General features: G+C 47.7%; 3 protein-coding genes across 3 annotated transcripts; 1 reads left to right on the forward strand and 2 right to left on the reverse strand.

The window, feature by feature from the left end:
* Nucleotides 1-3,051: 3,051 nt before the first annotated feature.
* Nucleotides 3,052-4,968, reverse strand: N7481_009845 (glycoside hydrolase family 47 protein; the record flags this gene model as incomplete). The annotated part of the gene is made up of 7 exons (XM_057269064.1): nucleotides 3,052-3,476; nucleotides 3,525-3,660; nucleotides 3,716-3,901; nucleotides 3,950-4,093; nucleotides 4,161-4,461; nucleotides 4,510-4,563; nucleotides 4,622-4,968. 7 exons carry the CDS (start codon nucleotides 4,966-4,968, stop codon nucleotides 3,052-3,054), a joined length of 1,593 nt encoding a protein of 530 aa, XP_057119741.1.
* Nucleotides 4,969-6,039: 1,071 nt separating this feature from the next.
* On the forward strand, nucleotides 6,040-9,369 carry N7481_009846 (beta-mannosidase; the record flags this gene model as incomplete). The annotated part of the gene is made up of 11 exons (XM_057269065.1): nucleotides 6,040-6,287; nucleotides 6,344-6,567; nucleotides 6,620-7,310; nucleotides 7,363-7,387; nucleotides 7,444-7,543; nucleotides 7,592-7,665; nucleotides 7,719-7,909; nucleotides 7,970-8,070; nucleotides 8,131-8,431; nucleotides 8,482-8,610; nucleotides 8,676-9,369. The coding sequence occupies 11 exons, from the start codon at nucleotides 6,040-6,042 to the stop codon at nucleotides 9,367-9,369; spliced, it is 2,778 nt and encodes a 925-aa protein (XP_057119742.1).
* A 1,212-nt stretch (nucleotides 9,370-10,581) lies between these two features.
* Nucleotides 10,582-11,475, reverse strand: N7481_009847 (WSC domain-containing protein; the record flags this gene model as incomplete). The annotated part of the gene is made up of 2 exons (XM_057269066.1): nucleotides 10,582-11,069; nucleotides 11,148-11,475. The coding sequence occupies 2 exons, from the start codon at nucleotides 11,473-11,475 to the stop codon at nucleotides 10,582-10,584; spliced, it is 816 nt and encodes a 271-aa protein (XP_057119743.1).
* Nucleotides 11,476-15,406: the final 3,931 nt, after the last annotated feature.

Raw genomic sequence — 15,406 nt, forward strand, 5'->3', positions numbered from 1 at the left:
ACGCGATCGCCCACTCCTCCCCGAAAAGCCACATGTTGATCGTGTGTTTCATCTTCCTTTCTGACGCATACTGGCGTGCTCCGCCATCTACATAGCACCGCAGTCACTTGCCATACGTGCTGCGGCCGAGTACCTTTCGGGTGAATACCGGCTAATATGTCCGCTTATCTCCATATATACTACTATTCTAGGGCAGGGCTAATTTCTGGAGGCAGACTGACCTTCCTCAAGTCTGGCCTCAACTCGTTTATTTCTTGATTTTGGTTGGTGGGCAGGTTGATCTAACATTTCCCACGGTCGGAGACCGGTTTCCCGGCAGCAAACGGGCTGATCTCGACTCGATGCCCGGCGGAATTGACGACTATTTGCGCGGTTTTCGTCCGAACTCCGAACCAGGTACTGAGTACAGCGTAGCTCGGTCTTATCGGGACAATTCATTCGCCCGGTGGTTATTCTCTTTGTTCCAACATAGATCGCAAAGTACTCCGTTGCTGCACTCAACCAACCGAGCAAGCCCAGCGTTCACTATTGAAACAGTCTACCTATCAGGTTACAAAGCTATGTCGATCTACACTGGTTTAAATTAAGAGGATCAGGGTTCCTGGAGTATGAACGAAGGGCAAAAATCAAATCAAAATGGGGAATAGGGTTTGTATCCACAACGCTACACGATTCACTTCTCAACCACGGCTCGACAGTATGCCGGGCCCGAGATTTGCCTAAACAATCTTTCGTGAATCCTGCGAATTCTGTGGGAAGTTTACTACTCCATAGTGGGACATCGTTTTCTTTGGTCCCATGGTCCGGCTATGGGGTTAGATGCTTGCGAAGCCGTATCATCCACCTAGGCAAGATTCATGAGAACGGCGGACTAGGACTAAACTACGGACGATAGCTACCTTCGGTGACAGTGCCAATCATAATCGCCGTTGTAGCTACTCATGTACCCTCACACCCACAAGGATCGCGCGCCAGTTGCAGATTCTCAAACGACAATCTAATTGATTCAAGAGTGATGGTCTAGATGTAGCTCATCCATGGATTACGAGTACGTTTTAATTGCAGGGACTTGTATACGTACGAGTCTCAAGTCTCGAGTTGCGAGAGCCAAGAGAGGGATGGGTCTTGAAAGGTAAGAGCAATGAAAAGAAAAATAGAAGAAAAAAAAAAGGGAAATTTTCACCGTAACAACGATATTCTGATGAGGCCCAAGCTCTCCACTTCATGAAGGGGCAAATCCCAAATCCGATATAAGCCCCTAATTAGCACCATTTGAGATCTTTCAAGTTCTCTCCAGGTTTCGTCCTTGTAATGCCAAACCAAAGCGCGACCCGAAATCCGATTGCGTTGCATGATCAGCAAAACCAACATATCCACAGTCAACCAATCACGCACTGCTCGTACTCCCAACCAATGACCTAGCTGCAGCAAACAGCGCTCGAGAGATGCAAGAAGTAAAATCTAGCTCAAGCCCTTGACGCAATGCCCCTCCAGGACCTATGAAAGAGAATCTCGATCCCCAGCCAGCAATCGCCATATGCGCAATGACATCATGTCCCTGACGCTGGGCCAGAAGGTCCAAGTCATCGCCGTTGGCGCTGTTGGTTCGAGGAACAGTTATTATTCGTAGAGGAGATATGTTGTACAAACCAGTGGGAGAATTTAGGTACCTAGGGCGGCCTTGCAGAAATACTGCAGTGGTGCTGCAGAATGTCGACGAGTCGTGCTGCGAGATGTGGGTGGATTTGCCAACCAACAAACGCCAACGCCAACGCGGCGGCTTAAGCCCGAAGCGCCCCCGCAAAGACCGACACTTTTAGTTTCTGTAAAAAGGACCTCCATGACAATTTCCGTTTCCGCCGTCAGAATCCGATGTCATGTACGGACACGGAGTACGGAGTAAAAGAGATCGGTCCTGGTCGGGAATTGGCCGAGCCAGCATACTCCTGCTAGTACTAGTACTTCGATCTCCCGCTCTTCGTTCAGGCACCGACGGTAGCCTAGTACGGTAGCCTACAGTAGTAACTGAGATGTACTCATTGTGTACCTAGTGCAGGTATCCCTTCGAAACGCTTCATTTGACCTACGTCTTCGGATGGTTCGCGCCTCTAAACCACTTTGGAGCGACGATCACCGCCGCGTACACGTGCACACTGTGGTTGTGGTTATGTTTCTTCCTCATCTGCACGTCGGTCTGGAGATCTCCATACCATTCTGGCCATGTGGTCTGGATTTCAAGATTAGGCCCTATAACCGCTGTTGGATCGAAGGTCGATCATAGTTGGAGCTCTTCACGCTAGGGAAGTTGGTGCTCGTGCGTGGTCTTGGATGACCTCAGAGGCTTTTTTTTTCTTGAATTGGCAGAAATTCCGACGGGATATTGAATGTCTCCGGTCCTGATGCCTGATGTCATTTCAAGGTGAGGGGATGAAATGCTCTTTGTCTTTTGGGGTTCGTCGCAAACCCCATCTTGAGTGTAGGATAGAGAGTGTGATGATTATAGTTGTGTAAAGCACGTGGGCCCATTGCCATGTGCTTGGCTACCCTAGGCTGACATTGGGATGTTGATCTCGGATGTTCACTCTACGCTTGATCTGGAGACTCCAAAACCTCGATTTGAATGCTAGGAGAAGAATAAAAAAGATTCAATAAGGAAGAGGATAATTCATGTTGACTCTCTTATAGTTCCAAGGTTGAAATTTACCGTTTTTTGAATGTTGCCGCCTTTTCAGTGGAAATTATGAGGGTTTTCAGTGGTATATATTTGGAAAGTCTACTGCTCGCTGCTGGAATAACCTAGAATAGCCCTGGAGTCAAACAATTCTGAACTTGATGTTCCAATATTGGGTCATGTGTCCGACTTTAAGCTGGAATTGCATTGCATTGATCTCAATTCACCTGCGTAGAGATTTCTGTTGCCGTTCCCCCTAATCCAGAACTATATGCTGAAAACTTCCAAGGTTGAAGATTCATACCTCATATATGCTGCACTCTGACTACTAGGTAGTACCGCGCACTCCATTCCAACGCCGAGATTAAGTGATGAGAAGATTAGCAAGCGTTCTTCTTCAGCATGGGGTGACACTCAGTATTGAACACAAAGTCGTCCAGGCTAACGACATCTGGCTCGGTGAATGTGAGGTAGAGATACTTGAGGACTTCGGCAAAGTAGAAGCTGGAAACATAGTTGACCAAGTCCCCGCCATATGGAGCATTGACATCAGTGATTTCAGCGTAAGGGACTGACTTCGAGCGAGTGGTGTTCAACGCTTGGAAAATCTCCCAGTTGTAGTCCTGCCAGCGTGTGTCGCCGGTGATACGGTAGGCATACCAGATACTCTCGAGCGGCTCTGGGTACGAGCGATATGATGGGTCTTCAATAAAATATCCGTACTTGGCAGCGTATGAGCGAAGGGTGGCGTTCTTGTTGTAAGACTTGTCGTATGCTCTGTTGTGCTCGTTGTACCAGGCGATTGCTAGGAAATATTAGCCCGATTATAGAAAGAAATTATTCCAATGCATACTTGATGGTCCAAGTCCAGTAACTGTCGTGTTATACAGCCAATGGCAGCTGTCAGTCACTTTCACGCCCAACTCTGAGATATCTGGTCGATCAAGATAAGCTCCACCGAGCAATAGATTGCCACCGGCAAAGCATGCCTAAGAAAATTGTTTAGATCAGAGTACCCTTCTTGGATGAAAACGATGGACTAACATAATCATCCATTGACCACATGATGGTACCATTCTCGTCAAGCTGCGACAGGAAAGTGAGTTCCGGTCTTTTATAGGGACTAAGCGCGATATTTTCTTTGCTTGACTCGACGGTCAAAAGCCAGAAGTCTTTCAACTGCTCAACCATATCATCTTCTGGGTCGTAGATGTAAGTTTTGATGAGGTACTTGGAGAAGTTAGTCAAGGTCAAGACCTGATTTGAGACGTTGCTCACCTCAATGAAACTGTCGACACCAGCTTCCCAGCCACCATCGAGAGTGATAAATTTGCCCGTTTCAGTGTTAAGCTCAGTGCCCACCAGACCGGGGAAAGCCGGCGCAGGCTGAGGGTTAATCAAGTACTTTTCGGCTTTTTGAGCCTATGTTATTCAAAGTGTCAGCATCTGATTTTGTCTTGTCAACTCCCGGGGCATATTTTAGCCATACATTTTGACGGAATGATTCATCTCCAGTTAAATCAGACAGTCTGTAGTACTCTAGAATCATAGTTCCAGCTTGTGCAGTATTGGTACTGTTGTACTTAGTACCATTGACAGCCGTCGTGCTCTTCATAATTTCGCCAGTCGAAAAGTTCATGGTAGAGGCAGGCAGGCCAGAGGCAGTGTCAAATACCGGGCTGATGGCGGTAGCCAGGGACTTGGCCTGGGATAGCAAGGCCTCAACAAGCTTTTCATCGTACGGATTGGGAAAGCGGCCGCTTTTGATCAAGTCATAAGCGCTTAGAAGGCTACAAAAATTTAGTTTCTGATCCAATTTAGGAAAGAGTGAGCCTTACCCGCCGAGATAACGAATGTTGATGTCGAAGAAGTTAACGATATCAGGAGACTTCCTAATAAAAAGTTAGTATATGGATGTGTGCCCGATTCCTTCCCCGGTTTGTAACCTACGTGAAGTCGACTGAGGCGATATGCTTCAGCTGCTGCTCCACGATATCCGTGAGACCCATGATTATCGCAGTGTCGATTCCATCAACAACACTAGCACCCCATCCAAAGAGATCATCGGTATAGTTGTGGGTCAGGGGTAGAAGCTCATCATTCGGGAAAGCATATTTGGAGTATTCGCGCCACTCGCGTGCATACGCCTGCTTTACAGCTTCGGCACGAGGGTCGTTTTTGTTCGTACCCTTGGGGAAGTCATGCTGAACCTTCTTGCAGGTATTCCCGGATGAAGCTGAAGAGGCAGCGCTGGCGACTGCCGCTAGGGCCAGCAAAAGATGGGAAACACCAACCATACTGGGAATCCTCAGTGAAGAAAAAAAAACAATGCCTTAACTTGCTGTAGATTGATTCATGTTGGCGACGGGAAGAAGTACAGATGTATTTATCTGTCCATCATGGAGATCGGCAGAAACATCGTTACATTCCTGCAAGGTTACCGTTTGGCAAAGATCGGCCTCATCGTTGAAAATTAATCACTCAATGTGGAGCTAGATTGTTGAAATTTGAGTCGGATCTGAGAAGTTCAATTATTTGCCCAGGTGCTCGACTACTTATTCTTTGTTCATGGGTGAATGAGCAGGGCCTTTCGAGGACGGAAGCACACTATTTCAGAGATAAACAGAATAGACCTCACCTAGAGGCATGTTCAATCATGAAAGATAAATCAAGACAAGGGGTCAAAATCGGTGTCTAGGCCGAGCGCACTGACACCAGCGCCATGGCCACTCAAGCTTTTGCCCCAGACTGGGGCCCCGTCGTAATCCTTCGGCGAAATAAAGACCGAGTCCCCACGCGGGGTAGTCCCAAGTCGGAACGGACTTAGGAATGTCAACATTTGCTCGCTTTGTTTGCTTCAAGATATGGAGGAGCTTGCTTTTGTTTTACATGGGGCATAGTATTCGAGTCGAGCAGCTTAACGAGATATCGAATATCCTGTACAAATTTCCAAAATATATATATATATCAACCACGAGCGTCCTGGGTCTGTTTTGACAACGAATGTGCTTAAAATTCCCAAGAAAAATAGGAGAGTCTACATCCACAGTATCTTCAAATGGAGCTCCGGTTACAGCAGAAATGCTTGGCCCTAATACGTAGTAGGTGCAATGAACAGTCGGTATGGAGACCTCCATGTGCGATTCCCGAGCCTTTTTTTAGGAAATGATCATCTTCAGCAGCCTGACCCGAGCTCAGAGAGGTTTAGCTAGTTTCAATATCGCCTTTAAATGTCCGATGGGATACTACCCCAAAGTCAATGCGATTCCAACCCCTCAATGAACCAAAAAACTTGGAAATAAAAATACTCGACACGCAAAAATGGGCGCTGGCACTTGGAAACCTTCAATCTTCGAGTTCAAGTCAGCATGAAGACATTATCTTATATCTTACCGTTGGCAAAATTTGCCGTTTCCCAGGATATAATCGATCTTGGTAACGAAAATTGGACCTTGACAGGCCCAAACATCACAGTCCCTGGTTCTGCACCATCCCAGGCACACCTGGATCTCTTTGCAGCTGGCGTGATTGGGGATCCACTATATGGAGAAAATGATACCGAGCTGCTCTGGGTCCAGAGATCTAACTGGACTTACTCAACCGTGATCTCCGACCTGTTTGTTACCACCATTTTTTGATGAACGATGTTCATTTCTCATTCATCTTAACTAGGAGTCAAACCGAGGATTTTTCAACGTGGCTTATTTTCGATGGCCTTGACACCTTTGCCTCTATCGAATTTTGTAATCAATTTGTTGGAAATACGGACAACCAGTTCCGCCAATGGTACTTCGATGTGACCGATATAGTTCGCTCATGCAAGGATGAGCCCAAGTTGAGTCTCAACTTCGGGTCCGCCTCCAAGATAGTAAAAGAGATAGCAGAAAATGGCGACCGTACGTCCCGACCTTCCTTATACATTTCTAAATTTCTGAAAGAAAGGAACAGCTCTCTTGAATAGCGCAGACGGTGGCCCAACCGAAGAATTCTGCTGCAAAGAATACATGCGTAAGGAGCAGTCTGACTTTGGCTGGGATTGGGCTCCAAAGATAGCACCCGCTGGGATCTGGCAGCCGGCACGGGTCGTACAGCTAGATTCCGCTTCACCTATATACGTTCGAAACGCCTTGATAGATATATTTCGAAAAGGTCAGATGAATAATATCCCGCCAGATCAGTCCCAGCCATGGATATTCAATGTGAGCCTTGATTATCTAGGCACCTTGCCTCGAGACTCTTCACTGCGTGTCTTCTTGAATGATGCTAGCGGAAAGTTGATATTGAATCGGACTTTGGATGATACCTACCAATCCACGAACACGATAGAGGGGAGTATCACTATTGACCCCAAGTTGGTTGACCTTTGGTGGCCGACAGGACTGGGGTCACAACCGCTCTACAATGCCACTATCGAAATTCTTCATGGCGAGAAAACCATTTCAGAAATTTCTCGCAGAGTTGGATTTCGGACTGTCGTACTAAATCTGCTACCAGTGACAAAAGAAAAACAGGCTGAGGGTATTGCGCCTGGCTCGAACTTTCACTTCGAGGTTAATGGCCATGAATTTTATGCCAAGGGCTCAAATCTCGTTCCGCCTGATGTCTTCTGGCCAAGAGTGAACGAAACAAAGATACGAAAGTATGACAGATCACCTCCACTAGACGATAATTGTGCTTATAATCTCCTTTAGTCTATTTGAGACCGTTGTTGTCGGAGTAAGAATCCAACTCTGATTGATTATCTGATTAAAATAAGCTAACCCAGATAAAAGAATCAAAATATGCTCCGAGTATGGTCATCTGGCGCCTATCTTCCTAGCTGGATCTATGACATTGCAGATGAAATGGGCATTCTCTTGTGGTCTGAGTTTGGTAAGAAACCTAGGCAGGGCACCCAATTCAATCATTAATACGCTCAAGAATTCTCCGATGCCGAATACCCTGCCAATTCCAGCTACCTGGCTCAGTATGAAGCAGAGGCCACTTATCAAGTTGTATGAAGTCATTTCCATTTATTCCAATTGTTCGGTAACTGAGAATGAAACAGCGTCGCGTCAACCACCATCCCAGTCTTGCCCTCTGGGCCGGCGGCAACGAGCTAGAGCAGATCATGCTGAGCTATTTCTTTGATCCTGATAATCCCGGGACCCTTCTCCGCGAATACGAGCATATCTTTCTAGAATTGCTGATTGGGGCTGTTTACTCAAATACAAAATCAATCAGCTACATTCCATCATCGTGAGTATCTACTACTTATTGTTGCTTTTTCCTTTCCCTTTTAACAGAATGAGGCAAAAGCACATACAACGGATTCTTGAGTTTGAACTTTAGCTCCACGATGCCCCAGCTTCCACGGTATCACAATACATCTGGACCAGGTTATATCTACGCAAATACAGGTAGGGCCTTCTTTCAATCTAACGCTAGACTTCTTGCTTGTATTTACCAATAACACATAGACACATATAACTATGATGCGAGCCAAGCCTTCAATCTTAGCTCCTATCCAGTTGGTCGATTTGCTACTGAATTCGGATTCATCTCCATGCCCTCGGTTTATTCCTGGAAGCAAGTCATACCGGATGACCAGCTCTTTATGTCCTCGGACATGGTGATTCATCACAATCGCCATTACCCTTTTGGAGGACCTGCCAATGCTACTGATCGAGAACTTTCGGTTCTAGGGCTCGAAGAGATGACTGCTGCAGTACAAGATTGGTATCCAGTCCCAGATATACAGAACAGTATAGCGAACTTCAGGTTAGTTTATGGCCATTAATATAGAGCGCCCTTTCTTAATAATTTCATAGTGCGTGGTGCTGGACAACTCAGGTCTTCCAGGCCGACTTTTACACCTCCGAATTAGCCTTCTACAGACGTGGTTCCGGTATGCCACAGCGAAATCTCGGGTCGCTGTATTGGCAATTAGAAGATCTTTGGTAATAGACGCTCCTCTTTCCAAGCCCGCGGATGGCGATGGGTCACTAATGTCTTACGTATTCAGGGCTGCACCTACATGGTCCAGCATCGAACCTGACGGTCGCTGGAAGGTTCTCTTTTATCGCGCAAAAGACATCTTCCAGCCCGTTATCGGGCATTCTTTCTATAACTATATCACGGGTGATTTGGAAGCCTGGGTCATGTCTGATCTTTGGTCTCCAGTTAGTGGGACGGCGAAACTGAGCTGGATGGATTGGAGGGGGAATCCACTCTCTGGGCCGAACAAGCCTATCTCCAAGACGATTCCGTTCACGGTTGGAGCCATCAACTCGACTCTTATATTCAAGACAAATCTTCTGAATGACTACATTGATCTTGACTTGTCAAATTCCCTCCTTCGCGTGGATATCTCCGGTGATAGTGTCGCACCCAATGAGTCCCAAAAGATGACATATGCGCATACATCTTTCTTCCATCCAGAGTCCCTGGGAAAGGCGAAGATTCAAGATCCGGGACTTCGAATCTCTCGTTCTGCCGGGGGCCATAACTTCCGTGTTGAAGCGAACGGCGGAGTGGCGGCGTGGGTGTGGTTAGATCATCCACTCGGAGTGCAGGGCTATTTCTCGGACAATGGATTCTGGCTGGCCCTGGGGGAAAGCAAAAATGTCCAATTTACAGTCAAGAAGGACTGGACAAACGGAGAATGGGCGGATGGTGTTCTAGTTAGGAGTATTTGGAATAATACTTTGTCCAACTGAGAGTTGAAACTTCAAGCTTGGCGAGATAGGATGGATTCAAATGTCATCACCTTCAAAGAACCCCATGACCAGTGCCAAATCAATCCCTCTAGACTAAAGATTGTTTCTAATAATATCTAGAGACACTAAAAGTAGTATGACACTGCTTTTCTAACTATCTGGAGGCTCCCACCTTCCACCTTCATGTAGAGAACTCCCTGCGTTATTGATCTTACAAGTACCCTTAACCGCTTGTTTCATGGCCTCGTAGACTAGCTCCTGGGTGTTCCTGGGTATCACAGGCAGATCTTAATACACCAGATCTAGCGATCTTTAAGAAAAGAAAAATCGCACTCACCAACCAGCAATCAGACACCGAACGCTCATTGAAAGCGCAGGGATCGTTCGACCTGAAGTTTTGGGCAGGGGTACCGTAGGTAGAGTCTCTACCTCGAACGATCCAAAATCATTCTCCTGGTAAGTATACACTCTACCTTGAGCCTGAGCTGGCCTACTACAATGTGACGTGTGTTGGTGTGCATATCCATTCTCGCATTAAATACAGGCTAACTCATATTTCCTACTTACAGCGCCATTCCACGGCACTTGGGGGAAAAAAAGAAGGCAACTCGGGAATACACTTGAACATGCTGTTCAGACCGGTCGAATGGAAGGCTGAAGAAAAAGAATTGAGGGTGAAAAAAGGAAATCGTGGGAATGAGACAAGTCTGCTCTAGCGAGCATCGATAGAGCCGAGAAAGAAAATAGAAAGAAACGCCTTTTCGAATACTAGAATACCGCCTAATCCTCAAAGTCCATAAAGACGGTATGCCACAGCTCGGCACGTGGGATGGATGGCCTTTCGATGCGATCGACTGGATTGGGTTGCTTGGGGTGGGTACTGTCCCTTTTATCAAGTCGTACTCGCAGGCTGGCGTAGACTTCACGCGGGGCTTCATGTAAATGCACGTCATCCGCGAAGGCACGGTCAGAGTAGAAACAGATTCAAACTAAATTCACCAAGTATGGACACCGAATCGGGTCGAGCCGTATGCCTTTCGGATATCATAACTCCGCTAAAAATAACCCGAGGAAAATATGACAAGAGAAGAAAAAGAATAAAAACAGATCTCTCATGGGGTGGGATATCGGATGAGAGGGAAAGGGCGTCGACAACGCACGATGCAGTGGGCGGAATGAAGTGGAGAGGATTGATGGTGGTCGTCGTATGCCTTAGCGATGATCAGGGTTGGTGACCTGCAAAATCCGGCGCGAGAAATCATGGTCGTCGTCGATGCTGCCATTGCTTTGGCGGCGCTCGGCCATATAAGATCCGTCGAATCGCGAGTCCGACATCTGCTGGTGAGTATTACCGGAGAAGCCGGCACCAGCACCCTCAGCCTTTTGCTTGCGAGAGCGGTAGAAGAAAAATCCACCACCAGCCAGAGCTGCGACACCGACTACACCAACGACTACACCAGCAGCGATCGCAGCCGTGTTTGTGCCACCACCCTTGGAGCCACTGTCATCGCTCGTTCCGGCGCTTGTGGGGGTTGTAGTTATAATAACGGTATGGCCTCCAGCGTTCGTCGAGACTGACTCCATTGCGGCATCAGTCCTAGTTGGGGAAGAGTCGCCAGTAGTAGTGGTGGCCGAAGTTGATGAGCTATCATCATCGCCGTTATCAAAGCTGTATACGGAATAAAAGCCGTCACCGCCGCCTAAGAGTTGTAATTATTGGATCAGTAAGGCAAATCGAATCATCATGGGGGGTTCCAGCATCAACACCAACAACATACACTTGTTCTGCGGGTAACCTGCACACTGGGTATCGCACTTGCTGGTGTCGACTTTGTCTGAAGAGTCAGGCGCGGAGCTACCACACAAGCATTCATTTCCATTAGTCGTGCCAAAATATGAGGCGCTCTTGCTAGTGCAGTGATCCGAGCACCATCCAGTACTTTGGTACGTGAATTTTGTCGAACCGCCGAGACTCCCCGCGCTGCTAAAGCAACCGACAAAGCTGCTACCAGACCGTTTGTGAATGGCCATATGATGGAAAGACTTGGCCGAGGCGGAGCCGACCACCAACAGGAGGCTCAGGACGGATTTCGTGGTGAAGCGCATGATGACGACGAGAGGGAGGAGAGATCTAGATCACGAAAGAAAGAAAGGTGGAAAGGTAGTACCGCGTCAGACACAGTCGGAGCGGATGGAATGAAGAACCAGGAACGACCTGCGTAACCCTTGGGAACTTCTCGATGGGGGGAAAAAAAAGGACGACTAAAAGTAATACAGGTCGTCACTTGAGAATCTCCGGCACTCGAGTCGGCGCAGAGAGCTCGAGCAGAGTCGTGGTGGAATCAACCAGGGCCTTGTGGAAGGAGAAGCTCGGCTCCTGGGATATCGCAGTCGCGGAAGACGAGCGAAGGGACAATAGATCGATCGATATGAAGGAGCGAAATTGGGAGAAACAGCGAGAGAAATGGGGGTTTAGACGATCCCCAGGTGAAACGATTCAAGTGGACGAGGGACCGGTTTCACAGCGCTTGCCCCCTAATCGGCTTTGTGAGAAGCGTCAAAGGCGGAATAGGATTGGCGAGTGGGCGAAAGCAAGCGGTCGAGTTTGGAAGTGGGTGTGAAAGCAGGGTCCCTCGAAGTAAAGAGCGTGAGGGTGTTGTTGATGGGGGGGAGTGATGTGGGATAATGTCGAAGGGAAGGAGGGAGAGTCTTCAGAACGAAAGGGGGAGTAGTCTGATGGGGCACCTCCGCTCGACTCTCGCGTTCATCCGTTGACACTCGGTAATACTCATACACTATGTATATACTATGTTTACTAGGTACACTAGGTACACATATGTAATAGGGGTCCGTTCCCCAGAGCCAGAGCACCGGAGAGGTTAGGGTACTTCTTGGCCCATACTAATTTACCATCTAGTGAAGGTACCAGTACATACTTGGCATTGGCTGTACTACAGCACTCCTAACTATTTTCTGTATCAATACTCATACAGACCTTCCCCTGCAGTTCCTTCTTCCTTCCTCTTCCTCCCGTTGTTTGTGTGTGCTGTGTTCCTGGCGGTAATCAAACCACTCCACATCTACTCCATCCACTCCAATCAAACCTCTTGTTTACGCTGACCTCATCAGGTACGACCCTGGGCCCGCAGCGATCGTTTTCCCTTTCGACCAGACACGGCCTGACTGGTGCCACTCTGGGGGCCCTGCCTTTCCCCCTGTGGCCCTTGAGAGGCCGGGTGGGTGTGACTGTGGCGCCCCCGGGGCCCTTTCTGATTATTATCTTCATGCGATCATCACTTGCCACATGAACATGAAACCCCTCCGAAGCCGGTGATGCCCTAACCGACGCGAATTCGGATTAACTAGGGCATCTCAACTCGATACAACAGTGGTCAAGCGGCTTCCTAATTAACCTGACCCTTGGCATGTACGGGGTATCCTCCCCCTCCTAGACAAATACGAACGGTTACTGACTCCGTATGCTTGTGAGGGAAATGAAACCCGTTAGCGCATGGAGCCCATTTTCCCGACTGATGTCGCCAGCGCTAGGGATTAAGCCTACAGTAGCCCTCGTCTAGTCTTGCCTCGGGGACAGCCAGAGTATATACACCTCCAAACTACTTTGTTGAAGATGGATGATATTATCTTCAAACCCTTGGAAATACCCACCACTCCGAGTGCATTCGAATTTCGACTGTGTGCAACCCCTTTTTTTTGCATGGGCATTACCACGGATTCCCAACGGACACTCCCGGCGGTGGACCAGACACCCAAGGATTCGCTTCCTTTGCCGTAACCGTACCGTATGTATATTACATCCATCAAATGCACTCCAATCATCCGGTTTACCCGCACATCGCGTGCTTGTCGCTAGACATGTGGTTGTACGGATTTAGGACTAGAAATTCCCAAATGTTAGAATCAAAGACGACCACGACGGACAGAGTAGAAAGAGGTCTTTGAGTGCCTGATCATCATAGTGGGTGCTCAGCCCACACCTGCTTGCCCAACCACATTCCTCTCAGAGCGATGAGCTGTCTTTCAAGTCCACTTTTGCAGCCTGCGTCATCGTCAAACTTAGCACAAAGATGGGCTCAAAGAACGGTTATTTCTAGCTGATGATTATTGAGTGATATAGAAATAAGATACCCGAGTTTGGAGGTGAACACTGCTTGTGCAGTGTCGCACCTGGGCAGTTGTTGCTAGTACTCTTTCAACCTTGGAAGTGGTTGATATATATATTATTTAGTACCTCGTAGTAATTAGTACTGTAGCACATGGGCAACAAGCCTGAATCCTACTACCACCATCCATGACTTTATCCCCGAAAGAACATCCCCATAATTTGGGAGACAAAAGTTATCTAGTCATGAATCGCCAATGTACCCAAAAATGGTGAGCCCAAGGATTGCTAGCGAGGACCCGGAGTGACCCCGGGATCGGCTACGGAAGATCTCCTAACTTCAGCCTCCAGTACTTACGATCACGTATCTTTTTCAGTTAAAGATGTTTTCACATTAAGTGTACAAGCCATCTCAGAAATCTATACAAAATGAGATCTTTCATACTCGTACGGAGTACATGTTCCCTTTCCAACCAGGCAAGGATCTCAAGCATACCGTAAGGTAAATAACCAATCCACCCCACTGGATGAACCACCCCGCCGCATAGACAAACAGTTCATCTCAAATGAAAAGCAAAGTTGCGTGAGACCCTGTCCAGACCTGTCTAATCCGGCAAATTGACTCACCACCTGTTATTTATGGAGTCGTGGCGTCTGCTAGAGCGGTCGGAACCCCCCACTTCCTGCCGGAAGGAAATCTTGGGTGCATCTAGCCCCTTGCGCCGCCAGGATCAAAATTGAACAACGCAGAAGAGTAAAATTTCAACTCGTTCTGTGTATGTACTCCGTAATAGCGTATGTTTTCTCTGCTGTTGGTCCTCGACTCGGTCTGTGGATTGGGGGGGTGTGGACTCTCAACTTTGCTTGGTAGGGATCGGTGGTCTAGAACTTGCCGGTGGCCTCGCGTGCATGAACGGCCATTAATCAGCCAGCTACGACGGGTTATGTACCTGATTGTGTCGTGTAGGCAACATCTGGAGTCCTGTACATACGGAGAATCCTGAGGCACCAAATGTGTATTGGTGAAGACCCTGAAGAGACCTCCCCATGGTGCTCTGCAGCTAAGAAGTGACAGCTCGAACCGACCCACTCAATAAAATTGGTTGTACGGAGTATACTCAAATCAATGGTTGCCTACGGAGTAGAGTGTTTCATCTCAATTCGCCCCTGAGAATGCAACGTCGGCTTTTGGCTTGTGCATTTGGCTGGGCAACCGGGACAGGTGGTTTTCGGTGTAGTTTTACTTGGAAACTGGCTTCAATGAAATAAAGGAAGCATGCAAAACTGAGGACATTGCGTCTTCGACTGCGAAAGTGTCACTAAAGTAAGTTTGTTGAGATTCGGGCCAACAAACTCAACTTTTTATTCGCTTTTCTCAATTAAAAACTATAACGAGGCTTTGGCGATTCAAATGACGCCTCGTATCCTATATACCGATACTCAGTACTGAACATGAAAAGACTCGGAGCCTCATCCAGCGTTACTTCTCGCGCACCGGGGCACACTCCCGTTTGACAAACCATCAAGGCCGAAATATAAATCGAAGCAAGATCGAACCCTTTCAAGCAACAACACACCTGAGTACTAGTAGCATTATCAAATATAAGAGTTGCGAGCGAATTTCCCCAACAGAGTCCTTCGGAACTTGGATCTGCTCTCCGTACGAATTTCGCTTTTCCATATAGAAAAAAAAAGATTCCCTCGTTGCAAACATAATGTATGCCACGAGGTACATGATGATCATAGCCGTTTATTTGACGTCTACTTGGCTCTCCACACTCACAGAATGGGTTGCTCAGGTTTATTCCTCGATCGTCCCAGAATTTCAAGAACGTATAGTTTCAAGAACGTGTAGCACCTCCCGCATTGGTAATATGGTCTTCCTGCGTTTCCGTTGGGATTGTCGTCGTGGAC

This window comes from Penicillium waksmanii, assembly GCF_028829765.1.
Source record: "Penicillium waksmanii strain IBT 27052 chromosome Unknown utg000008l:1.0-5622682.0:1.0-5626561.0, whole genome shotgun sequence".
Lineage (NCBI taxonomy): Eukaryota > Fungi > Ascomycota > Eurotiomycetes > Eurotiales > Aspergillaceae > Penicillium > Penicillium waksmanii.